Source organism: Protopterus annectens, chromosome 2.part1 (assembly GCF_019279795.1).
Source record: "Protopterus annectens isolate FY-2018-M chromosome 2.part1, PAN1.0, whole genome shotgun sequence".
Taxonomy (NCBI): domain Eukaryota; kingdom Metazoa; phylum Chordata; order Ceratodontiformes; family Protopteridae; genus Protopterus; species Protopterus annectens.
In genome coordinates this window covers 937,276,807-937,304,577 of record NC_056729.1, presented here as the reverse complement: position 1 = coordinate 937,304,577, position 27,771 = coordinate 937,276,807, and the positions used below count along the sequence as shown (strand labels likewise).

The following is a 27,771-nucleotide window of genomic DNA, read 5'->3' as shown; positions in this document are numbered from 1 at the left end:
GAGGGGAAGGAGGGTGGGTAATCCTGACTGCAGATGCATTCCTATCGGACATCTACATTTATGGTAGGTACAAAACTGTACTATGTCCTTCAAGGATGCATCTGCAGTCCTTACAAATGGGTAGAATACCATAGCCAAACTGGGGGAGGAGGAAAGATAGAATTATGGTGTAGTTAAGATCCCTTGCAAAACAGCAATGGCAAAACCTGCTCGGGATCTAGAGTATAAAGGTAAATTATAATGCTTGGCAAATGTATGCACGGAGCTCCAAGTAGCAGCCTCTAAAATGTCTTTGGTAGCCACTCCTCGTAGAAAAGCTGTGGTAGTGGCTGTAGCTCTTGTAGAGTGAGGCCTGATGTTTTATGGAGTTTTCTTTCCATGGTAGGAGTAACAAAATCTAATGCAATTTCCTATCCACTTAGATATTGTCTGTTTTGTAATTGCTTTCCCTTCCATTCCTGCTGCATATGCTACCAGTAGCTGGTCAGTTTTTCTATTGCTCTTGGTCCTGTCCAGGTAGTAGCGTAATTGTCTGTGTACATCCAAGGTATGCAACAGTCTTTCTCCCCTGTTCTGTGGATTGGGAAAGAATGTAGGTAGGTGGATAGCCTGATTTAAAGATACTCTGGAGACCACCTTAGGCATAAAAGTAGGATTTGTTCTCATGGACACTCTATCTTGATGGAAGATCAGAAAGGGTTGTACTGCCATTAATTCCTGTAGCTCAGAAACCCTTCTTGCTGAAGTGATTGCCAGCAGGAAAGCAGTTTTCCATGATAAGTATTGCAATTCTGCTGTTGCTGCTGGTTGAAAGGAGGTAGTGTCAATTTTTCTAGCACAAAGTTCAAGTCCCATGCAGGTAATGGTGGCTTCCTAGGAGGTTTTACAATTTTAATTCCTCTCAGAAACTGCCTGAGCAGAGGATGTGAGAAAACTGGAGGATCCAAGTCGTATTCTGCTGAAATAGCTGAGGCATGAATCTTAATGGAAGAGTAGGACAGGCCTTTGTGGAATAGCTCTGCCAAGTATTCCAGGATGTTGGCTATGTTTACCAGTGACACATCTTCCCCTTTAGCAGTACTCCAAATGAGATATCTTTTCCATTTTGCTGAATAGGTTTTCCTTGTTGAAGGTCTGCGAGCTTCTAAGATAATGTCCTTAACCCTTTGGGATAAATTTGGGTTAATTTGTCTTATGCAATGTTCCAGGCAGTCAGCTGCAGAGTTTTCAAGTTTGGATGCAGGGTGTTGTAATTGTTCTGAGTTAACAGCAAGGGAACTAGGGGTAAGGGCCATATCTGTTCCCGAGACATGCTCTTCAGTAATGGGTACCAATGTTAACTTGGCCAATCTGGAGCTATCAGAATGATCCTTGGACGGTCCTCTTTGATCTTCAATAGCACCTTGTGCATCAAAGGAAGTGGTGGGAATGCATATGCTGACAGGATAGGGAGTCCACCTTCCATGCCAGTGGGTGGTACGTCCTGGTGCAGAATTTCTTTAACTGGTGATTGAGTGGGGATGCAAATACTTCTATTTCTGGGAGACCCCATTTTCTTGTAATGGTTTTGAAGATGTCCGGATGCAGCATCCATTCGTGGGCATCCGTGGTAGTCCTGCTTAATATGTCTGCTAGAGTGTTTTCTTTTCCTGGTACAAAGATTGCTTGTAACTGAATGTTGTAACTCAGGGCCACATTCCAGAGGTCCAGGGCCATCCGGCATAGAGGGTACGAATGTGTGCCTCCCTGCTTGTTGATGTACCACATAACTGTGGTGTTGTCTGTCCTTATCATCAATTGGCCTTGTCGAAGAAATGGTTTGAAAGTCTGAATTGCCAGTTTTACTGCCAGCATTTCCTTTAGGTTTATGTGTAGGTGCAGCTGCTCTTGAGTCCATAAACCCTGTATGCATTTGTTCATCATGTGGGCCCCCCAACCGAGGTCTGAGGCGTCCGTTGTGATGGTTTGGCTTGGTTGAGTGCTGTGGAAGGGCAATCCTTCGTTTGATCGACAGGCCTGAGCCCACCATTGGAATTCTTGCTTCAGGCATGGAATTATTGGAATTTGAGTTTCTAGGCTGTGCTTGTGCTGAGACCATAAATTCCTTAGGTACCACTGTAGTTTTCTCATATGCAGTCTGGCATGTGGGAACAAAATTATGCAGGATGCCATGAAGCCCAATGCTTGTAGGACTTTTCTTGCTGTTAGATGGTTTTGTTTTGTTAATGCCAAGAAGTAGAGAGGGAGTTGCTCCTGTTTTTCTACTGTTAAGAATGCCATTTGTTTGGATGTGTCCAGCTCCGCACCCAAAAAGGTTATCTTTTGGGATGGTATCAGCCTTGACTTTTTTATATTGACTGTGTATCCCAGGGCTTGTAGAAGGTAAATGACTCTTTTCAAGTCTTCTGCTAGCTTGTTTTTGTTGTCCGCTTGTATTAGGCAGTCGTCCAGGTAAGGATAGATTTGGATCCCCTGAAGCCTGCAATGAGCGATTACTGATGCCAGGCATTTCGTGAACACTCTGGGCGCAGTAGATAAGCCAAAGGGCAATGCTGAGAATTGATAATGCTCTGATCCTGCAAGAAATCTGAGGTATCTTCTGCAATTTGGTCGTATGGGGACGTGCAGGTATGCCTCCTTGAGATCTAGAGTTACCAGCCAAGACTCCTTGCCCAGCATGGGAAGAAGCTGCTGTAGGGTCAGCATTTTGAATTTTGGAACAATGAGGAATGTGTTTAAAGCGGACAGATCTAGAATAGGTCTCCATTTGCCTTCTTTTCTTGGTACTAGGAAGAGTCTGGAGTAAAAGCCCTTTCCTTGCTCCATATGTGGTACCTTTTCCACAGCTCTCATCTTTAATAATTGATTTACTTGTTGTAGAGCTTCTGCCTTTTGATTTGGAGGTAGGTTTGGCATTCCTCTCTTTCCTGGTAGAGTATGGAAATGAAACCTGTAACCTTGGTCTATTGTCTGCAAAATCCACTTGTCTCTTGTGATGTAATGCCAGTTCTTTGTAAATAAAGCTAGCTTCCCGCCTAAGGGTGCTTCTAGTTGTTCCCTGGTAGGTGGTGCCAGAGCCAAGTCACTGTGATTGTCCTGTAGTAGTGGTGGTGGCTGTGTCTGTGCCTCGCTGGTTGTTACCCTGCCACTGGCGTCCCCTGTAGGCACCTCTGGATTGGCTTCTCCCTCTTGAACGCCTATTCCTGCCTCTCTGTGCTTTGGAGGAGTCTGGAAAGGACCAATTCTTGGAGGGCCAATTCCTGCTAAACCTTGGAGGTTGGACCTGTAAGAAATCTTTCACTGTTTGGACAGATTTTGCCTTCTCTTCCATCTTCTTCAGCACCTGTTGTGCAGGAGAGCCAAACAAATTGATCTTGTCCATGGGGGCATCTAATAGTTTTGATTTGACATGGTCCGGTAAGGCCTGCTCTTTTAACCATGCATGCCTTCTGATAACTGTGCCAGTCATGGCTGATCTAAAGGAAGCCTCCAGTGCATCATAGCCGCATTTTAAAGAATGGTTACTAACTTGCTGAATGTTATGTACCATTTCCTGAACATATTTCTTGTCTAAAGGTTCATCAGAGGACAGTTTTTGGTTAACTGGTCTAGCATAAATTCTTGATACTGGATCATATGAAATTGACAGTTCAAGGCCCTAGCTGACAGAGTACAGAAGTGTAAACTTTTTTACCCCATCTCTAAGGACCTGGATTCCCTTTCAGAGGGGAGGGGATTTTTGGCAGAGGTAGATGCTACAGCCTTAGGCCCCTGGGAGATAGTCTCGGGATCTGCAAAAGGAGCCTTGTATAAATGGTGATGTGTGTCCGGGACCCTGTAGAACCTATCGGGCTTAGCAGGGGCCGGAGGTAATGAATCAGGAGCAGTACAAGCATCATTAAATGCATCATCTACAACAGACAGAACTGGAGGTATAGCTAAAGGCCTATGTTGTGGTAAATGCAAAAAGGTTCTAAGCCTTTTCTGGAGTCTGAAAAATCTTGGCCCTGCCACTGAAATTGTTCCCTCATAGCATGCAAGGTTTCCCCAAAGGAAAATTCCTCAGGTGGAGAGGCAGAAGGGATGGACTCTTCAGCATCAGAGTCTTCATAAGGGGAAAAAGGAGCCTCTGGAGGGTCTGTATTATCTGAATCATCAGAGGAATCATCTGTGGAAACTGGCTCAGGGGCTCTGCTCTAGGCCTCTTCTCTGGAGGTGGGTGAGAGGCCCTGTCTGGGAGAGGTTGGGATCCCCGGATTAAAGAAATGAGATCCTCTGCTAAACTAAGCATTTGGGAACTGGAGCTAGGCCTGTGAGAGGGGGTCTTAACAGGCACAGATTTAGTAGCTTTAGCTGCTTTAGCCCTGGCAAAGGCCTTAATGGACATGGCTGCAGGAGGCCTAGCAGCTCCACGTGCAGGGGTTGAAATATCCAAGGGAATAGTGTCAGATAATTCCTGAGAAACCACAACTGCAGGTTGGATTTCAGAAGCCGATTCCACCAGGTTGGAAGAGGCCTCGGTAGAAGGTGAGCTTTCAGCTGAAGGAAGAACCGCTTGCTCGGTTTCAGCCGAAACCGAGACACTCGCGGTTGTCTTAACCGCGGTTTCGGCCGAAACCGCAGACCGCGAGTGTCGGTCCTTTTCTTTGCGTTTTTGGATATTTGTGAAGTCGGAGGATCCGACGGCATAATATAAGCAAAATCAGAGCCGAAAAACTGCTCAGCAAATTCCGACCGACGTCTAAGCGTCCGTCGGTTAAAAGAAGCACAGGCTAGACAAGCTGCTACGTCGTGGTCTGGGCCTAAACAAGGTAAGCAGTAAGAGTGGAAATCTTTATGATATATTTGTTTCCCACAAGTTAAACAGTTATTCACTTTTTCTGACATCGGCTGAGGCAAGAAAGAGTCCCCAACGGGGTACTTAGCTTTTTAGAAGTCTTCGGTAGTTGTAGAAGTATTCGGTAGTAGTAATCTCTGGTTCTGACCGACCGGCACTTGCGAACAGCTTCTGCTTCGGGCACCACGCGGCAAGAAAGACTGAGGAAAATGGCGTCGGCTGATGCCTTTATACCAGAGTAACTGCAGCAATGACGTCGGGTGAAGTGCGACACCAGCCGAAGCCAGACCCAGACTTTGGAATCCGGCCGACCAAAGGGCTGCCTGACGACAGGACAACCCATTTGTAAGGACTGCAGATGCATCCTTGAAGGACATCAAATGTCCAGCAAAGTACAGCACCATACAGTGGAGAACTAAATATAAAGTACATTCTGAAATACATACAGTAGTTCAGTACAAAATCCAGTCACTGGAGAGCTAGATAACGGCTTTTAACTATACCATATATATAACATGCAGTAGATCCAGACAGTGATAAGAAGACCTTGGTGTGAAATTTACGCAAGATGAAAGATCGTTATATCTAGGTATAGTTTAGAGAGTTAGGGCTATTGCCAGGATGGGCAATAGGGGTATGGTTGAAGGTTAAACCATAACAGAAGTTTAGGAGTTTAGGAACACAGTCTGGCGATAAGAGCAGTTAAAGGTATAGCTTTAATACTGAGTGAGTGAGTACAGAAGAAGAGTCCATCAGAGCAGTTAAATACATTTGTCGGGATATATACAGCAAGAGGAGGCGAGTGGAAATAGGGGTTCAGGTCATAGGAACTACAGCCTTTGTGCAGTTGCCCTGCCATAGTGAGAAAAGATGTTGTTTCAGGGAATTCTTAGAGAGAAGAGTACTGCTGATACACCTTATAGATGGTGGGAGACTATTCCATAGTTTAGCTACAGTGAAGGAGTAGAGCATTTGTCCAGCTGTATGGGTAGATTTCACTACATTTAGGAGCAGTTGGTTGCTGGATCAAAGAGGTCTTTCTGGACGATACTGTGTGAGTAGAGAAGACAAGGAGGGGCAGTTAGATGGTTTATAAATTAATGTGTGTGCAGTGGTTAATTGAATGAGTGTCAGATAATGTGGTAGTTCCAATCAGTTTAGTAGATGTAGTGATGAGTAGTGGTGAGAAGGATAATTTGCATTTGTTACAAATTTAGCGATTTTGTTGTAGGATGAGGCTAGTTTATATTTTAGAGAGGCCTGAATATTGGTCAGGAGAGGTGTACCATAAGGAAGTGATGGTAGAAGGAAGGAAGACACGAGAGATAGTTTTGCAGTGTGGTTGAGGAAGTATTTATGTACATAGAGAGTGTCCAGTATTCGGTGTGTTTTTTAATATTGGTTTGAATGTGCAAGTCAAATGCCAAATTTTCATCTATGATGACGCCTTACAGTTTGGTATACAGTACAACTTCAATTATAGTGCTGTTTTGGGGTTGGATGGTGAAATTCTCCTTGTTTAGTGGAGTGGATTTTTTGGGTCGAAAAAGAACCAGTTTAGTGTGACATGGTTATTGGACATCCATAACTCTATAGTAGTGAGGGCATCTTGTGCGAGTTGGAATAGCTCAGATTGTGAGTTGGCAGCACAGAAGCAGAATCATCTGTATATTAGATGACAGTACTTTGTGTAAGAGGGTGTGGAAGTTACTGATAAAGAAAGGGGCACTAGTATGGATCCTTGTGGAATGAATACCTGTTGTTATGTCAAGGAAAGGAGAGATTGAATTTTGCCATTTGGTTGATTGTTGACTCCTGGATTAAGTGAGAAGGAGAAAATAATACGGTTGCACTATTTTACTATAGAAACTTGCATAAAAAAGTATTTCTATGAGTTTAATCTTAGAATTCATATATGGGCCTTGTTTTAACATTTGTTACCTCACAAAATACACAATCCAAGAATGTGCTTTTTTTAAAATAAAGCCCATCTAATTATATTACTTCTTGCATGTAAGACTTACCTGTTGATGCCAGCAGCATTTACCAGGTAATTAATATGACCCCGGCTTCTCTGAATATTCTCAAAGGTCTTCTTGATTTCTTCCTCACTGCAGACATCACAGCTGAGGGCCAGACTATCTCCTGATTTAAAAGAAAACAGTCATATTATGCAACTTTTGTGTCAATAGTCTCTAAATACAAACCAGATTTAAGTTTTGAACAAAACTGATAAACAGGTGATCTGGAAAAGTGGCTGGTTGATTCAGTACAATTCACCATCCTATACCTTCTGCTCAGAAAATAAATGCCTCAAATAAACCCATGTACAGATTGATGTCTGAACAACCATGGCTAGACAAAGTGTTCAGGTAAGCAGCAATCCTGTAGCAATGTTTCCTGAAACCTGCTCCCCAGCCTCTGACTGAATTAGAAATTTACCTCAGGTGACCCCCCCCCCCCCCACCCAACCAAATGTATACAGAAATGACACTGAACACACACACTATACAGCTATGATAAGAAAGCAATACATTAAACAGAAATTATCTAAAATGAGTGCTTTTATTAAGCCAAGGACTACATGAACTACTACAGTAGACGACTAAATGGTATGGTGGGTTTTGTAAGTCTTAAAATACCTCATACTTTGAAATGTACTAGCACAGGAGTAATTTAACTTCTTTAGACAGGTTAGCTTTATGATGGAAATTTCTCTCTCCATTACTTTTGCTCAGCACATATTATAAATGTTGAATTTTACTCCCCATGGTCCATGTTCTTATCTGCTTTTTATGGGCAACCACATTTCCAAACATATCCATGTATTCTGGTATTTTTGCCTTTAAGGGCTTCTCTATTGTTAAGGCTTTTTTTTAAGCCCTAATTTCTTTAAAAGAAAACATACTGATCCCAGACATGTGCAGCAAGAAATGAAACAGTAACCTGTACTTCACTCTGCTCACAAAGTGTGTACTTTCCCCAAGACTAGTCTTCCCATCCGACAAAGAAATTAAAAGAGAAGCTCCACTGTATATGCAGGCTGATGGTGAAATCAGTACATTTCTTTGCATGTCAACAGCACTGAACAGACTCTTGTTACTTCCAAGGTAGCAGCATGGTATACAACCTGTTGTGGAGAACAATGAAGTACAAGCTTGTTCCTTATGTCAGTACACCAATGCAGCAGGACTGAGTGCACAAACTAGACCATGGGCACTTCAAAACTGAACTCACAATCTGCCAATAAAGTGATCCAAACACACAAATACAAATAAATAATACAGACATGCATTTCAGACTTTCACATATTTAGGAAGCATAGATTGGCTTAAGAATGTGCCACTGAAATTTGTAAAGTTTGTGCACACTTCTAACATAAATACAATTCTGCTTAACTCACTACAGTTCCAGAAAAGTAAAAATACAAGTATATTGACTTGTGGTCTTATCTAACCACTAATGAATGACCAGTGTTACAAGTTTTGCATAACTTCGTGAAGCATTCACTACAGCAGGAGATTTTTGAGACAGACTCTGGCAATAATTAAGTATTATATATGTGCTTATACTCATCTTTCATTAGACAATTTTAATAGCCTAGTTCCACTAGTAGTGCTGGCAAGCTAGGATATACCCAACTGATGAAGCACTATGAAGGCACAGGCCCCCAGTGGCCCATCAGATAGACCCCCACAGGGTGCATTAGCAAATTAAATAAAACTTCTGACAGAACTGTAGGAGATGATGGATCTAAGGGAAATGCAGGAGTCCAATAGTTTGGTGCTGGTGCCAAAGAAAGATGACAGACAAGGATCAGAGTAGAGTGTAGAAAACTGAAGAGTCACACAAGTCAGATGCTCCCATATGCCTAAGAAGAAGAAGCCTTGAAGCAGCTGAGTGGATCCAAGTATCTAACTGCTACTGACCTAACAGCTACTGACAGGTATCCCCGATACCTGCAGAGAGGAAAGGGATCACTATCTCTGATCTTTATGAAGGTTATATGAAGGCTATATGAGTTTAACAACATGTACTTTGGAATGAAGAATGTCCCAACAATTTTCCAGAGTTTGGCAGATCACATCCTGCAGGAGATAGAGACTATCTATGCACTTACCTGGATGACACTATGGTCTGCAGCTGATCCTGGCAAAACATGTTAAACATGTTAGGCATGTGCTGGACAAACCAAAAAGGGCACGGTTAACTATTAAAGCCCACAAGTGCCAGACAGGAATAGCAGAAGTGTCCTATCTAGGTCACAGATTGCATGGTGGAGGCTACTCAGGCATGGCCTACTCCTGTTATTAAGAAGCAGATAAGAACATCTTTAGGGACAGCTCTGTACTATTTGAAGTTTGTACCCCATTGCAGTATGAAAGCAATTTTATTTACAGACTTGTCAGGAGTAGACCACAAAAGGTTGTCTAGACTCCAAGCTCTGACCAGGTGTTCTAAATGCTTAAAGAGACCTTCAATGAACATCCTCCTTTTTCCAGTCCTGTCTACAGCTGAGAATTTATTGTGTAGGTAAATGCTTCCATTTAAAACTTGGGAGGTGTACTTAAAGTTTCCTAAAAGAAAGTATATCCCATTGTAAATCTCAGCCATGGACTTTAACCCAGCTATAGAACAGGAGTGTCTGTGTATAGTTTGGGATCTACAAATGTATCAACCATACCCATGTGGTACAAAATTCACTGTAGCAACACACCACAACCCCTTAAAGTGGTTATGCAAGGTTAGTTGTCAGAATACTCAGCCACTCACATGGAACTTAGGTTTTCAGTCCTGTAACATGACAGTGATGCACTGGAATGGTGCTGTCAAAGCTAATACACATGGTACACCCAGAGAGAGCAAAGCAGAACACTAAAAAAGTGCACGCTTATTTCAAGTTTTGTTTTTTGAAGTTATTGCAAATAAACTTATTTGAGGTCTAGAAGTGATGCTTGTGCATAAATTTGCTACTGTTTTTTGTCAGACTGAAAACAAATATGCGAGCTGTACATAAACCTTATAAAACCTGTAACTCTTTTTATTCAGGGATGAGGTAGCAGTGCAGTACAATCTGAACTGTGCACATGTGACTGAAGAGATGTATACAATTTGTGCTTTTTTGTATAATGTATAACAAGCATATACGTTTTGCAGCTGTGCTCTTCTGGACAGTACTGCAACCTACCTATAAAATATAAAATTTCAGTTGATATGTAAACAAGTATGAACAATTTTAGCTATTTTATTGTCCTTAGCTGTAGGTTGTAAACTGTAAGACTTTGTAAGTCTCCTTTTAGAGAAAAGGCAGTTAATGCTGAACAGGTTACTGCTTATTCGGAGTGTGCAATTAACTAGTTTTTGCATGGAAGTTGTTAAGTCAGAATGAAAAAAAAAAATTGACTAAAACAAGACAGAACTGATTTCTCCTATACAAAACCTCCTGAGAGAAGGGTCTGAAAGAATGGTGTTAATGATATAACCCCAACTGTGGTCACATTACAAGACTTCCCTCCAGGGATCAGATAGAATGACTCTACCTCCAGAAAATATGAATGAACAGGTTTAACCATACTGTAATCTTCCTAGTTAAGTATCAGAGGTGCAACCTACAACATCGAGTGGTGCAGCGACTAAGCCCCTATAAAAGTGCTTTAGACAGTATTACAGTAAGTTTCAACATTCTGTTTTCAGTAGTAACCATATTTCAGTGTCTGAACCTCTGAAACTCACAGTTGCCAAATAAGACTAGTTTTCAATATGCTTGAGACATCTACACAAAGCAGATCCGGAGGATGATCTAATTCCAAACAATTTTCTCACAGTTTGCAGAACCTTCAAAATTCTGGCATGCTAACATAATTTGCAGACAGCTTAAGCTGTCAGAAGAGTTTAAACACTTCATAAAATCATTCAGCCACTTAACTCTGACAGTGTTGCAAACAATAACAAAAAATAAGTTCTACTACAGAGACCAAAGAGAAGATGCTTCTACGTTATGACAGAAAGGATTCAGTTCCTACACCTCCCCACAGCTGGAGTTGCTATCTACCATACACCAACAAACAGCTATGGGGATTTCAGATAAGTGAATTGGCTGGTAAATAAAGAAAGGCTTATTCATTGCTGAAAGAGTTCTAAGCCAAGCTCGGCGTCTGCAAAGCAAGGATATACTCATAAGTAATGATCTACATGACAAACAGGATAATGGAAATAACCCATGCATCTTTTCCTGCACTGAAGAGATTAATCACCTGCGTGTTTCACTCCCAAAAGGTGTCCTACAGGTAAACTCTCCAGAGGTTCAGCTTTAGAAGAAGATCTGTACTGCATTTAGAATGTCGGTGATGCTGCTTGATTCCCTGTGGCCAAGTAGTGACATAAAAACATGCCATTGTCAATGGCCCATTGTCAAACAAACAATGCTTCCCAGCGGAGTCGTAAATGATAAGTACCCCAACATGCTTGTTCAGAAACCAAAGCACTGCTTGATTGTGGGAATTCTCTGAAGCCTACAAGGTCAGGACCTCAGCTCCAGCAGGGTGATATACAAACAGCCCCTTAGAAGTGGTGTTACAGCTACCATGGCACAAGGCTGACCAAATACAGGCACTACATAAACTGATGAAAGCTATAACACCAACAACAAACTGATGAAAACGACAAAGACTGTAGACCGGGCTGTCAGCAGTTAAATAAATGCATACAAATCAATGCACCAAGCTGTAAAAAAACTTGTACGAGCCAAAAATGGTTAGCATTTTCGTTTAATCCACTATTAAACTTATTCAGACAACACATACAGTTCATCACTTTCTTTAAATAAGACCTAAAAACATTTCACTGGCTAAGACAATTATTTAAAGTGGTTAAGACAATTATTTAAAGTGATACTTCCTTAAAAACATTTTCAATGGAAAATTTGTTACTATTTATAAGAACATGACACCATCTCTACCATAATAAAGTTGAATTATAAATACATATACAACACATAAGTACATATTTCTTAAAATTCCTTGTAGTTTAAAATCTACTAAATATTTATTCATATAGTTATACTAAAAATCCTTGCTATTCGATCTTTATAATTTCATTCTTTCTAAAGCCTTTAATTTTAACACTGCAGAAACTGAGGTATGTTCATTTATACCTGGCCATGAGTCTGCTTGCAGCTGAAGCTGCCATTTTAATTCCTTTAATTCTAGTTGCAGTCCCCATGGTTGTTTGTCATTTATAAGTACATGGTCAATGATAATAAAATAGAACATATGGCTTGGAAATTCCATAATATATTTAGATAAGGCATTATTTACGTTGAATTTTCTTATGGCATATCCATGCTCATAAATTCTTTGGCTAATCTTTCTCTCTGTTTTTCCTATATAAAATGTGGTTCATGAACTGCAGTGTGCCAGGTAGACCACTGCTTTAGAATTACAATTGTACTTTCCTTTTAATTCATACTTATAATTTCTTATAGTGAAAAAAGAAATTATAAAGCTTGAATAGCAAGGTTTTTTAGTATAACTATATGAATAAATATTTAGTAGATTTTAAACTACAAGGAATTTTAAGAAATATGTACTTGTGTTGTATATGTATTTATAATTCAACTTTATTATGGTAGAGATGGTGTCTTATGTTCTTATAAATAGTGACAAATTTTCCATTGAAAATATTTTTAAGGAAGTATCACTTTAAATAATTGTCTTAGCCAATGAAATGTTTTTAGGTCTTATTTAAAGGAAGTGATGAACTGTATGTGTTGTTTGAAAAAGTTTAATATTGGATTAAACGAAAGCGCTAACCATTTTTGGCTCGTATGAGTTTTTTTACAGGCACTACATCCCACAAAGGAGGTTTCTGCTGTCAGACAACAAAAAACAAGGGAATAAGGGATGGCATAATGGTTAAGGTGTTTACCTTACAGACACAAGATATGCAGTTTCATTCTCACCTTTGGTAAGCATGGCTAGACTTAAAAAGGCCCACTGGGGACACTTGTCTAGTAATCCTATAAACCTACAAACAGAAAACAATCAACAAAAAGTATTTGAATATTAAAACTGAAAAATAGGCCTATTACACCACAAAACCACAAATATAGTTACTTCTAATAAAATAGGATCTCAACACAATTCATTCTTTTGAATGAACTCTGCTAACCTACATGCTGCCCTTATGCCCCAGATGGCAGAAAAGAAAAAAAAAACCTTGGTCAAAGCTGTCTTGTATTAGGCTGAGGAAAAAACAGGCTTTTGTTTAAAGCACTGTATATCATTCCTCCGGGACCTAAAATATGTTACGACTGCCTTCTTAAGGACAAAAGGATCCAAGTTTGTGTTCCTCCAGGCTTCAAAGACAGCAAAACTAAGAAGTGGATAGACAGACTAGATGAACCAATTCTCATCTTTCTTACCAAGGTGCTAATTAAATCTCTTCTTGGGAGAAGAGGTACAACCAACCAGCCAACAAAGAACCTCACAAGACACAGAATTTCAGCAATTTTATGAACAAGTTTCATGTAGGAGAACGGATAGTTTTAGTCCATTATTAGGTGAAGGACTAAGGAAAATAGAGCTTGGAATAAATGAACTCAGACAAGCACCCCCGCCAAAAAACTATTTGATTTAGCTATAGTGACGGAATACAATACGAGGACAAGAAAAAGTTAAAGAAATAATTAATAAAAATTGGGCTATTTTCAAAGCTAATAAGTCTGTTTTGGGGATTACGGGCGAAAGACCCACATTTCTACATAAAACAGCAAACAACATAAAACAGAAGATCGAATTGGAGTCAAAACAGAAATTCCCTACCTATAAGGAACTAAAATTTACACAACCTTGTGGCCATTGTTCTCAGGGTAAATGCATCTTTACAAGTAACGAATATAAGGTGGGGGGACCCAAAGATGTGGATATTATATCCAAACATGGTGGGTGCTATACTAAACAGGTGGTATACTTAGCTATACGTTCCACCTGCCCAGCCTTTTACATAGGAAAAACAGAAAGACTCCTATGTAAGAGGGTTTATGAATACTATAACAACATTAAAAATAAGAAGGAAACCATTTTCTTGTATAAGCATACTACTGCCCAAGATAACTTTAACAAATTCTTGTTTTGTATTTTAGATAAGATAACTACTGACAAGAGGGGGGAGCCTGGGAAACCAGTCTTGAATACTTACAGCATATTTGACAATTGAAGTTAAATGCTTCAAATACCTCTGGCTTAAATGAACATGTTTCCATTTTACCTGTTTTAAAGATCAAGGCATCCAAACTATAAAATTTTAAATTCACACTTTATTCCAGTTTTAAACTACTCAGTATTTTTAACTTATTTTATTATTCAGATTAGTATACAATTTATTACTATATTTAATATATTTCATATTATGTTTTTGTGCTTAAAAGTATATATTTTTTCACGTTATACAAAGTTTTAAGGGATTTGTTAATTTATATCTTTGTAATAGTCTATTTCCTAAAGAACAGGAAAGCTGCTTGATTACCAGTGTTATTCAATTGGTTGAAATTATAGATGTACTTTTTAAATGTGGATGATTTGGTTGGAACTTTCACTTCTGAAGAAGTGCCTTTTAGTAATGGGAAGAAAGAGCTAAACAACATTTTTCTAGTTCATTTTGTTTTTATGTCTGCGACCAAAATTGTTTGTGTCTTTCGGCTTTTCCCGGTTAGGGGTCGCCACAGCAGAACTCCGGTCCGCTAATGATTGGTAGTTGATTTTTACGTGCCGAGTTACCAGCCCTGACGCACAACCTTCAACGAAGGTACGCCCATTCAAGCATGTCTCCACGCAGAAGACGCTCTAGCTGAGAATCGAACCGGACAGTGTCTTACTGTGAGGCGACAACGCTACCGCAGCACCACCACCACGGAATTTAATTAATTTAATAGTTCTGGAAGCTAAGCTGCTGTTCTTGACATTACTCAGAGTGGCTTTATACCTTAACAGTTATCCGGAAGTATACCCAATTCCACACAGTTTATGGTCTGGTTACTCTTCTGTCTTGTAACTTCCATTTGGAGTTCAACAGCACAGTGGAGATTTTTTTATTGGTTTTGGATTGTGCAACCAACTTATTTTCTGTTTTTATAAGTATATATCTTGTTGGGTTTATTGGTTCCATGCAGAGTCCTAAGGCAGATTTTAAACTTCTGGAAACCTTGCATAATGAAATGGATCACGTTGCTGGAGAGGCTGAAACTGTTGAGGGAGAATTAACCTAACTCATTGACCTGCTCACTGCTATGGTGGGGAGTACCCAAATGTCTACACCATGTGAAGACAACAACTTAAGCCCCAGACATGATGTCAACACTTCTACAGACACCTTGGATCAACATCCACAGTTACAATGAGGTGATTTTCTGAGGTTACCTAATGGGCAAGACATGAATATTGGAATTCTTTTGGTTTATACCCCACAGGACAGTGGAGATACACAAAGAGACAAAACCCGACAAGTTGTAAGCCATGGGTGGTTTCATTTAGGAGCCACACCAAAGGTTGGACAAAAAACAAACATCAGGACAATAGAATGGAAGGTACTGTTAAACTTTTTCTTGACAATTCGACTGCACCTACCACTAATGTAAATTATGTAGCCACTTGTGACAATACCTTGAGGTACAGACATGCCGAAGGTCTGCTTAACTGCGAACCACATTCATTCAGGCTTGACAGTTGGTTAAACAAAAAAGTGGATTTTGAGACTGGGAACCATGACACTTTTATTAATAATTCTGATCATATGCTCAGAATACAGGTCCATTTCTAAATCTCGAGATCCCACAATCACGACTTTCAAAATCCCAGAGCCATAATGTTAAGATTGTGGAATCTCAAAATTGTAAAAAAAAAAAAAAAAAAAAAAAAAAAAAAAAAAGATGACATTTAAAAACTTGTTTTGCAGGGGGGCAAGCCCTCTTGCACCCACCATACCCCATGCAACCTAAATGCACTAATTCCAAGATCGTTGTACAGTGAAGAGAACAGTAATGTAGATCGCTATACAGTGCGAAATGGGAAGATTACTGTTCTCTTCACTCTAGTATGATCTCTAAGTTTATATATTTAATTTGCAGGGCCCCTGCAAAAACATGTTTTTAAATGTTGTCATCTTTATTTTTGGTTTGTTTTACCATTTCGAGATTCCACAATCTCGATATTATGGCTTTGGGATTGTGAAAGTCAAGATTGTGGGATCTCGAAATTTCGTAGTGGACTACAAGACTTTATTTTTAAAACTGAAAAGACTTTGAATAGTTTGCATAATCTGCAATTAGAAATTAGAAGTTATGTACCTACCATAACGTTCCATGTTAGTTGTCTTCTCTCGCCTTCTTTCTTGCTGGATGGGTTCGGAGCCGATCCTCGGCTCCGACTCGGCACTTGCTTTAGCTTGAGAACTCCTTTTACCAGCTCGAGGCAACCCTATATCCCATGATGCAAGGCGGAACTACCTCAGATCTCGTTTGGTAGCTAACCTACCCTGCTAAGGACTAACCTAACATAATTAGGAAAACAAGTTCATAATAAGAGTCCTCATATGAAGGCTCAGAAGGAAAACAACCTGATAGGAACTCTTCAAGATCTGTCCAGGCCAGGGGGAAGGAGGGAGGACGAAGAAAGAAGGCGAGAAGACAACTAACATGGAACGTTATGGTAGGTACATAACTTCTAAATGTTAAGTTGTCAATCTCGCCTTCATTCTTGCTGGATGGGACCGCCCCTAGCACCTGTATCCCGGGTGGCTCAATGGAACAGACTCTTGAGAACTGTGGAACCAAAACTGGCCCTGTCTCTGGAGGCCAAGTCTAACTTGTAATGAGAGACAAAGGTATGAGGCGTGGCCCAAGTAGCTGCTGCACAAATGGTATCAATGGGTAGTCTATCCTGAAAGGCTGCAGAAGTGGATAGACTCCTGGTTGAGTGTGCTTTTGGTTTAGAAGATAGCTGCTTGCCTCTGAGAGAGTACACATAGGAAATGATGGAAGTCAACCATCTGGATAAGGTCACTTTAGAAACTGGAAGACCTATCCTGTTTTCTGCATAGGAGACAAATAATTGGTCCGATTTCCTGAATTGTTTAGTTCTATGCAAATAGTACCTGAGCTGACGATGGACATCCAAAAAATGAAGCTTCTGTTCAGCTCTGTCGGAATAGTTTGGGAAAAAGAATGGTAGATCTATAGATTGGTTAATATTGGTTTGAGACACAACTTTGGGGAGAAAGGACGGGTTCGTTCTTAAGGATACCCTGTCCTTATGAAAAACCAAGTAAGGGGAACGAATGCAGAGAGCTTGAATCTCGGAAACCCTTCTTGCTGAAGTGACAGCCAGTAAGAATATAGTTTTCCAGGTCAACAACTTCAAAGAACATGAAGCAGACGGTTCGAAGGGAGGTAGCATCAAGGATGCCAACATTAAGTTTAGATCCCACTGCGGAGGAGGATGCTTTATAGGCGGCTTTAGGAGAAAAACTCCTCTCAGAAAGGCCTTGCATAATCTATGAGACATAATGTTATTGTCATGCAAGCCAACATGATACTTGGAAATAGCAGCCAGTTGAACTTTAACTGTAGATGAAGAGGATCCTGAATGAAAAACCTCAGCCAGGAAATCTAAAACAGAATGTACAGGAGCAGTAAAGGGATCAATATTCCTGGAATTTGCCCAAATAGAAAAATGTCGCCACTTGCTAGCATAAACAGTCCTAGTGGATGACTTTAAAGAAGACACTAAGATGTCTCTGACTGAGTCAGAGATCATCGGTAGCCTGGCTAGGGAAGGAAGTGGAGCAACCAAGCAGTGAGGTTGAGAGAATGAATGGCCCGGTGCTGCTGACCCGACTGGTGGATCAAGAGATCCGGAACTGGGTCCAGATGCCAGGGCTGCACCAGAAGGTGACGATGCAGAGACGGAAACCAAATTTGTCGAGGCCAATAAGGGGCAATGAGAATCAACTTGGCCCTCAAAACGGTGGCTTTCTGAATAACTTGTGGAATCAAGGGAAAAGGAGGAAAAGCGTACAGAAGTCCCCGGGGCCAATCCTGGGTTAGAGAGTCTCTCAGGGGTTGGCCTGGAAGGGGAAAGAGGGTGAAAAAATCGGGGCACTTGTTGTTTTGAGGAGTAGCAAAAAGATCGCAACAAGGAGTGCCCCACTTCAGAAAAATCTGATCCACTACAGATTGATTGAGAGACCACTCGTGAGGCATCAGAATGGATCTGCTCAGCCTGTCCGCCAAGAGATTGGACCCGCCGGGGATGTGCGTTGCTATCAGAAACCGATGAGAGGAGATTGCCCATTGCCAAAGTCTGAGAGCTTCTCGACACAACGGATAGGACCTGGTCCCGCCCTGCTTGTTGATGTACCAGACCACGGACATGTTGTCTGTTTGTACTGCAATAGTCCCCATGGGAAGAAAGTCGTTGAGGGCCTGCAACGTTAAAAGCACCGCTCTCATCTCCAGGACATTTATGTGCAGATGGTATTCTATGGGTTGCCACGTCCCGTGGACCATCCTGCCCTGATAATGCCCCCCCCCACCCGATCAGAGAGGCATCCGTAGTGACTGTGGCAACTGGAGGAGGGGGAACAAAGGGTCGGCCCTGATGAAGAAGAGGGGAAGATATCCACCAATTCAGATGAGTTCTGCACGACTGTGTGACTAAGATTTCGTGCCTCATCAGGAGACTGTGGTACGACCACTGAGTGAATAGCATCCACTGCAGAAGACGCATGTGGAAGCGAGCCAGTGGTAGAAGAACAATGGCCGCAGCCATAAGACCTAGAACCTTCAGTATAAATCTGGCTTTGACCTTGCTGCTCTGCAATAGAATCCGAACGAATTTTTGGATGTCCAGAATTCTTTGATCTGTTTGTCTGGCTAACATTTTGACGGTGTTTAATTCTGCGCCTATAAAGGTGATAGATTGGCAAGGCCGCAGAGAAGATTTTTCGAAATTTACTGAAATTCCCAAACTCCTGCAAAGCTGCAGAGTGTAGTCTCTGGTCTGAAGAAGCTGACACCTGGTGGTGGCGGAGAGGAGCCAGTCGTCCAAATAAGGAAACACCTGGAATCCTTGACGTCTCAGATGAGCTGTGACCACTGCCATGCATTTGGTAAACACTCTGGGGCTGAAGTGAGGCCAAAGGGCAGGGCTCTGAATTGGTAATGACTGGTCCCTAGCCGAAAGCGGAGAAACCTTCTGGAGCGCCTGTGAATCTTTATGTGATAGTACGCGTCCTGAAGGTCTATAGAGCACATCCAGTTGTCCTTGCCCAGAAAGGGCAGAATGGACTGAAGCGTGACCATCCGGAATCTTGCCTTCTTGACAAATCTGTTTAGACTGCTCAGGTCTAATATTGGTCTCCAACCTCCCGTCCTTTTGGGGACCAAAAAGAATCTCGAGTAGACGCCGGATCCTACCTGGTCTGCCGGCACAGTCTGGACGGCTCTTTTTCCTAGGAGCTTTGAAACCTCCTGTTCTGCCAAATCCCTTTGACCGGGTGAGAAGTCTGGAAGGGATTGTAGAGGTTCGGGATACCTTTCGAAGGGGATTTTGTAACCCTCGGATATGATCGACTGTACTCACATATCTTGTGAGAGGGAATGCCAGGCTACTGGGTACAGCGAAATCCTTCCCCCGACTGCCTCCAAGGGTGGACAGTCGGGCAACACCTCAGGGATGCTGAAAGGGCTTCTCAGGAAGAGACTCCCTGTTGCCCTGGTTCTGAGGACCCCCCCTGCCTCTAGGGCGGCGTCTATTATTGTTACCCCCTCTGCCTCTGGGGGTAAACTGACCACGTGTGTCCGGTGTAGCTCCTTGGGCTTTGCGGAACCACATCTTCCCTCCCTTCTGACCCTTGGGATATGGTCTAGAAGGGGTGGAAAAATGGACTCCAACGGCAGAAAGAGTTTTACCGTCCTGCTCACACCTGGTCAAGGTATCCTTCACCTGAGGTCCGAACAAAGCCGAACCATCAAAGGGGGTATTAGTGAAAGACGCCTTAAAGGGGTCCGCAAAATTACAAAGCCGCATCCAGGCTTGGCGTCTAAGAGCAACTCCTGTGCCTGCGGCCCTGCTCGCTCCATCGGCCGCATAGGATATGAGCCGCATGGAGGAGTTGGATAAGGAATTCAGGATTGCCAGCTGTGAGGCAATCTTTTCTTGAGCCCCAGCAGCAGAAGGATCCTGGACCACTTCACCCAGTTCCTTGAGAATATCTCTTTGAAGCCTGGTGAAGTGACAAAGGTAGTTCAGCGAGCATAGCAAAGGTCGCTGAAGAAAACATCCGCTTTCCATACCTGTCCATGGTCCTAGAATCCTTGTTAGGAGGATGGACAGGTACTGAAGGATCCGCCAGTTCCTTCTTAGTGGCCGCCACCACCATAGCATCCACAGAGACGCCCTTGGAAAGAAACTGTTTGTCCGTAGGGGCCGTAATAAACTTGGATGGTCTCCTGGGGACAGGTTCCACAGAATCTGGAGCCGCCCACGCCTTCCGAGCCACTACCTGCATAAGTGGGTCGAAAGGCGGAGACACCCAGGAGGTGGAGGGTCGGGATCCAAAAGCCTCCAGGTATACCGACTCATCCTCGGAGGGATCAATGGATGGCCAATTTCCCCTCTGTTTGAGGAGCTCAAGGATGTCTGAAAAGGAGACATCCTCAGAGGGGGATCGTGGGGAACCCTCCGACTCATCTAAGTCGGTATCAGATGTAGTAGACTCTGGGGAGTCTGTGTGTTTCCTGTTACACGTCCTCTTCCGAGGGGGTTCACCTGCCGGATCAGGAGAAACTTCGGAAGAGGAGGAAATTCCCAATGGGGAAACCTGGGGCGATGGATCCCTGGGCCTGACAGCAAGAGGCTGGCAAGAGGTGTCTACAGGCACCGAAGAGGGAGGAGCTAGAGGGATGGACCGTTGACCTGGCTCAGTAGCCAGGACACTCCTCATCACCTCAAAGGCTCCCCTCCCCGGGAGACCGGAATATCCCCGATCCGAGGATACAGGAATTCCTGGCTCCACTGAGAGGGAAGGCTCCGAGGCCGATGTCGGTGCCGAGCTTACCAAAGCCGAAGCCCCGAGAGGGAGAGCGGGGTCGGACAAGGGTCCGATGCCACTAGCCCCCTCGGAGCCGACAAGGGAAACCCGACGACCGGATCCCTCCAAGGAAGGCCTCAAGGAGGAGATCGGAGCCGAGGACGATGGAGCCGAAAGATGTATCGGCTCCGGCGCCGAAACAGTCGCTGTCCCGAGAAGCTCCGGCTCCGAACTCTGGTGTGGAGTCGGAGGAGGAAGTTCAAGGGGTGAAACAATAGCGAAGTCTGCTGAGACGGGCTATGGAGCATTTGGGCCAGTGCCTGCGACTTCAACAGCCTGCTTACCACCCTCTCTAAGTCGTGGTCAGACAGCCTGGAAGATCTCGAAGATCGGCTCCGATGGCTCCGCTCCGACAAAAGAGGAGACCCCGGAGCCGAGTGGATACTCTGCAACGAAGGGGACCGAGATCTCTTTCGGGACGAAGTCATCGGAGCCGAAGTCCCCTGAATTCCAGATGGAGCCGAAGGTTTCTCGGCTCCGATGCTGGATAAGGTGTCGGCTCCAGCCGAAGCCGAAAAGGCCACAGTAGAACAGGTGTCGGAACCAATCGGTGCTGAACCCACTACTTTGGAAGCAGATAGATCGGTTCCAGCCGGAGCCGATCTCGGCTCCGACGGAGCCGGAGCCACCGGAGGAGGCTTGGATACTGTAGCCTGAACCTTCGGTGGCTTAGAAGGTTTACCAGACCCTGTTTTAGAGGGAGAACCTTCTGGCTTAAGTAAGCCACGGAGGATCAACTTATTCCTCCGTTCCTGCAGGACTCTCTGGCTAAAAGAGTGACACAAAGCACAGGAGTCCTGCAGGTGCAAAGGCCCCAGGCAGTAAACACAAAAAGTGTGACAGTCTGTCAGAGACATTTTCTGACAGCACGAGTCACACTTCTTGAAGCCTGAGACCTTGCCTTCCTTTGACATATTTCTAAGGAAGAAGTCACACACACACCCCAACAAACACACACAATTAATCCCCTAACACACAGACACACAGGTAGGGATTAACCAATGGGGTCTAGGCCTAACTTAACTTTTATACAATTACCAAAGGAATTTAAAAGTTTTGAACTGTAAGGGAATAGGGTGGGCTGTAAACACACTACACACTATGAAGTGGAAACAAGGGGGAAATAAATCCCTAACTAAGCTTTTTTTGACAAAAAATTACTTACCTCAGCTGGCAAAGGAGACCTCTTTCGCTAAGCGGCAAACGAGATCTGAGGTAGTTCCGCCTTGCATCATGGGATATAGGGTTGCCTCGAGCTGGTAAAAGGAGTTCTCAAGCTAAAGCAAGTGCCGAGTCGGAGCCGAGGATCGGCTCCGAACCCATCCAGCAAGAATGAAGGCGAGATTGACAACTTAACATATGCATATTTTAGAGAGTGCATTAAGTATAATATAGCACCACAAGGTTTAAGACTCTAAATTTCCTAATGGTGCACACCTGGATATTGACTTCTACCATGAACTTGTTAATCTAGTTAACAAACAAGGTATTGAATTATTAAATGTGATCATTAATTACAACAGTAAGATTAAGAAAATGCTGGATATTATTGAAAGTTTAAACAAGAGTATCACTGAAGATCAGATTTCTGATACTTATAAAACATTATATCATTCAATTTTCAAAAAGTTAGTTAAAATGTAGACAGTATGAGAATGAAGAAGTTTAATAAGATTTTTAAGGAACCACATGCAGTATGATGAAAAGAAAGCTTACCCCCACCGAAACATGTAGGTGCTTTTAAGAAGCACAGATACACACACTACTCAACAAGTCAGTTCTGAGAGACTTGAAAACGTGAGTAAAGATTACACCCCAACTCCTTCATAATTTAACAATATAAGGGCAGAAGGGAGAGATTCAGGGTTCCATTTTGACCCTTTAGAGTTTTTCCCTTTAAGGAAGTCTGAGAGGATAGCAAAGTAAAATCAAGCAGGAAGACAGACAACACAGGGCTATTATTACACACAAAAGAGGAATGAAAAGACGCAGTTCTATGGGGGGAAGAAACATATGACAAGGGATAGTTGGAGATAAGCAGCCTGGATATATGAATAACAAATAAAGAAAATGTAATTTTAAGGGAAGGAAATAGAGTAATGGGTCTAGTGTTTACAATTTCAGTCACATTGACATCACACATGTTTTTTTCCCTTTTTGAGAAAGGTTTTACCTTTATTTCTCAGAAAGATATTAACATAAGTGATGCTATCATTGAATTGAAATTATTTACTAGGAAAGCAAACTTGGCCTGTAACTTCTGTGACAGTAATTTTGAAAATATCAGCAATAATGACACTTCAACAGTCAAAAGACAGATTATAAAGAGAACAAGTCTATTTAGCCCCCCCCCCCCCATGCATCCAGTTGTACAAGCAATTGAAGAAGCATATATAAATGATATACAAACTGGGAGCAAATTATACTCAAATGGGTCATTTTAACTTAACACAAATGCAAAGAAACTATTGAAGGAATTACAGAATTATAAATTTATTTGAATTATGAAAGCTAACAAAAGGGGATATTGTTATTTTTGATGCCATTAATTATATAGGTATAATGTCTCAAATTTTACATGATGAAACTACTTACAAGGTGGCATCAAGAAATGAAGTTAACATCAGTAACAGGAGAACAGACTTATGGTTAGAAGATTGTTTGTTCCAAGGTGTGATTAATAAAGAAACATATATTTTTTGTATCTAATCCTTCATCACGTATCCCCTCTATTTCTCAAATTCCTAAACTACATAAAAACAGTAAGAATCCCCTTTTAGAACTATTGTCGCAGCACAAGGTTTAAAGTCTTACCCTCTAGCTGTGTTAATTGACAAGCTTTTAAAGCCCACATTTTCTAAAACAGATCATCTATTAAAAGATTCATGGGATTTTCTAGGTCAATTTAAGAAAGAACTACACACTTCTAACATCTATTTTGTAACTACTAACCTAGTAGACCTCCTTACTTGTATCCCATGGACTGAAGGTAAGGAATACTTTGAAGAAGCCATACTTGATCTGGATTTATTGAACAACATTAAAATAATCACGGAATGTATGGACACAGTTTTAAAGAACAACTATCTCTATTTTGAAGGAGAAATTTACAAATAATGGAGGGGGTAGCTATGGGGGCGGCTTGCACACCCATTTTTGCTAACCTTGCGTTATACACTTGGGAGAAAAAAATTATATTAAAATCTGACTTCTCAGCTCAGTGGCCCCTATACTTACGTTACTTGGACAATATATTCATTTTATGGATAGGACAGGATGTCAAAATTAAAGAATTTATAAAATATATATGTGAGACTACCCACTTTTTGAAATTCACTTATTCATATAATAGTGATACAATCAACTACTTGGATGTAACAATTTCTAGGATTCACAGTAGTTTTACAAGAAATATATGCCATAAACCAACCTTCAGTAATAATTACTTACATTTTAAAAGTTTTCACCCATATAGGGTTAAGAAAGGAATAGTTCAAGGGCAGTTCATTTGCTTATCCAGGATGATTTCAGAAGACACATTGTTCAGGCAGGAAAGTACAAAGTTGACTTCCATATTTAAAAACAGGGGTTACCCTGTCAGTCTGATTAACAAAATTTATGAACAAGTTTCAAGTAGGAGAAAGGATATTTTTAGTCTGTTATTAGGTGAGGGACTAAGGAAAATAGACCCTGAAATAAATTAACTCTCCAACAACCCCCCCCCCCCCAAAAAAAAAAAAATCTATTTGATATTTAGCTGTAGTGACAGAATCCAAAACAGGGGACAAGAAAATTTAAAGAAATAATTAATAAAAATTGGGCTATTTTCAAAGCTAATAAGTCTGTTTTGGGGTTTACGGGCAAAAGACACATATTTGTACATAAAACAGCAAATAACAAAAAAAGATGCTAGAACTGGAGTAAAAACAGAAATTTACTACCTATAAGGAACTAAAATTTACACAATATGGTGGCCACTGTTCTCAGTGTAAATACATCTTTGCGGGTGAACGAAAAATATAACGCCAACTCCTGTCCCACGAAACCAAACTCAGTGCAAATCTTGCAAATGTTCTCTTTAAATAATCCAAAGAAAGTGTTCAAGTATAAGATGAAAAGAACACTTTTTATTAATTCAATAAAAAGAGCGTTTTCGCCGTGGTACTCCCACAGCTTCTTCAGCAATAATAGACAACATTTGAAAAACCCGCCAATTCTTTATATATCCCATTCATGACGTCATAGCTGTTACTTACACTTTTAAAGAAACACTAATAAAACAATTTTATACGCTTCTCTATTACTGCGTAAAAAATAAATATAACAATTCCAAAATACTTTTAAAAACACATTTTACAACTACAAAGAGTTTAAAATTCATTAATTTATCTCAACTATTAAAGTTAAAAAACCTTGAATTTATATACTCTAAATTTATAAACAAAATCTATATATGCAGAAAACTTGTGGCATTTCAAAACTACCTTTACTTATTTTGGTCCTTTAACTGACAAATCCAATTTCATTATGATTCAAATTCTTCTAAATTTATTAAGAAATCAATTAAAATTCAATTAAACTAGTGTTTATTAATTTTTATAATATTACTTAAAAAATTATTTATATGTACTAAAGCTAAAAAATTTTTGTATATAATATTGATTAAAAATATATAAAAATATATATTGTATTACGTTATCGTTTGTGTCTTAAATAATTCCTCATTTTCAAGACACACGATATATTACAGCTCTCATTTAGTCCTGGAAAGCAAAAAGAGTTGTAGTTGTAAAATGTGTTTTTAAAAGTATTTTGGAATTGTTATATTTATTTTTTACGCAGTAATAGAGAAGCGTATAAAATTGTTTTATTAGTGTTTCTTTAAAAGTGTAAGTAACAGCTATGATGTCATGAATGGGATATATAAAGAATTGGCGGGTTTTTCAAATGTTGTCTGTTATTGCTGAAGAAGCTGTGGGAGTACCACGGCGAAAACGCTCTTTTTATTGAATTAATAAAAAGCGTTCTTTTCATCTTATACTTGAACATTTTCTTTGGATTATTTAAAGAGAACATTTGCAAGATTTGCACTGAGTTTGGTTTCGTGGGACAGGAGTTGGCGTTATATTTTTCGTTCTTCAACAGTTTGTGTTTTTTTTGTTTCGCTGCTCTAAGTTGTCAGGATGTCGTCCGACCAACTTCCTAGTCCTAGGAGCCCCAGTCTTGAAAATCAGTCGGCCGAGATGGATAATTTCAGTTTGGCTGCATTGCTTAAAGATCTGTCTCAAAGGATGGATGCAATCTCTACCAAAATCGACAAGCTGGAAAAGCGTGACATTGTTCCGAATGGATCTTCGCAAATTAATTGTCCAGCAAGGATAACAACTACCCAAACAATACCCAATGAACTTGAACCAGCACAAGCTACAAGGAGCATCACAACAGGCTCGCTACCTTTAGGTCAACGGCAGAATACACCACGACCATCTAATGTTCAAGAAAACATTATACCCTTGACCGGTGAGATGTATGATATTCATTTTCCGGTTTTAGGTAACAACCAGCAGGTTTTAAATGCGACGGGAATGCCCGTTGTTAACGATTGGATTAACAACATGGATAATATGAATTTCAGTCTTGGACATAGTCAAACACAGAATGAAGCGAACAGTGCCACAGTAAGTAATTCCTCTATTATTGAAAATTTAAAGAACTTTGATTCGTATCTCTCTAAATTAAAGAGACTTCAATTAGAAGTGAAATACTTCAAACAATGTCAAATAGAAAAACTAGTACCTAAAGGGCTGAGATCTACCTTTTGCCCAACTGGGCTATTTTTTGATGCTGATTTTAACCAAGAATTGGCTACGTTATTTGATGCCCAAGGCTTGCAACTATTAGAAGTCTTAGTCAAACATTATAGTATTCAAATTAATAAAATAACCAATGAAATTACCAGATTGGATAATTCCATAAAGAAAGACTTGGATTTCGAACGTTATAGATTTGATTATGCCCGTATTTTCACGAGCATAGATTCTTTTATTGAAAAATCAAAAACGACGAAAAACAAGAAGTTAATGAGAGATAGGGCAGCGTACCAGAATAATACAGCTTATGTAAAGTTAAATGACCCTAAAAATCAGAAAGTTAATAATGCAGAAAACGCGAGTTCAAATCTAATTGATCCTTTGAATGAAGGTGATTTTAACGATAATTCTGATAACTACTTTGAGGAAGTAGAAAGACCGAATCTAAGAAGAAGTAACAGAATACAAGAGAATGTTACCTGAAATGGACCCCCACAATATACGAACAATGGACAATTTCATTATCAAAACAACTATAATAATGGCCGTTTTTTAGGACAACGGAATGCCAAGTTCCAACAGAAGAAATGGAACAGAACCAGGAATTAAATCTACCTATAAGATTTAATGATCTGAATCAAAAAACAATAATCCAGGAACCTACATTAATTCTTACAGATTCTGTGAATTTAACAACAGAAGAGACTTTGAACAATGGACCAAGAATTTTGTTTAACACGAAAGGAGACTTTAAAATTTACAATTTTTCAAGTCTAGACTTGGATCCTTGTTTGATTGAATTATTAGCTCATGGGAATACTTTCGTTCCAACAAAGAGATGTAACATCCCTAAAACCATTATAGATCTTAAATGTTTCGTTAGGAAACTTAACTTGAATGTTTTCTTTCATAACACTAACTTAATAGACGACGGTAAGCTAAAACTAGCCAGCACATTTAACCCCCCACTACATAATA

At 40.8% G+C, this 27,771-nt stretch overlaps 1 protein-coding gene across 4 annotated transcripts in view; it reads right to left on the bottom strand.

Annotated features, from left to right (window-relative positions):
* The window catches only part of CBR4 (carbonyl reductase 4), a 767,690-nt gene that overhangs the window by 587,027 nt on the left and 152,892 nt on the right, over window positions 1–27,771 (bottom strand). For all 4 annotated transcript variants that reach the window (XM_044062572.1, XM_044062573.1, XM_044062574.1 and 1 more), the window contains exon 3: window positions 6,862–6,982. In XM_044062572.1, the coding sequence (XP_043918507.1) occupies window positions 6,862–6,982 (121 nt within the window). The remainder of the gene's footprint in view (window positions 1–6,861; window positions 6,983–27,771) is intronic.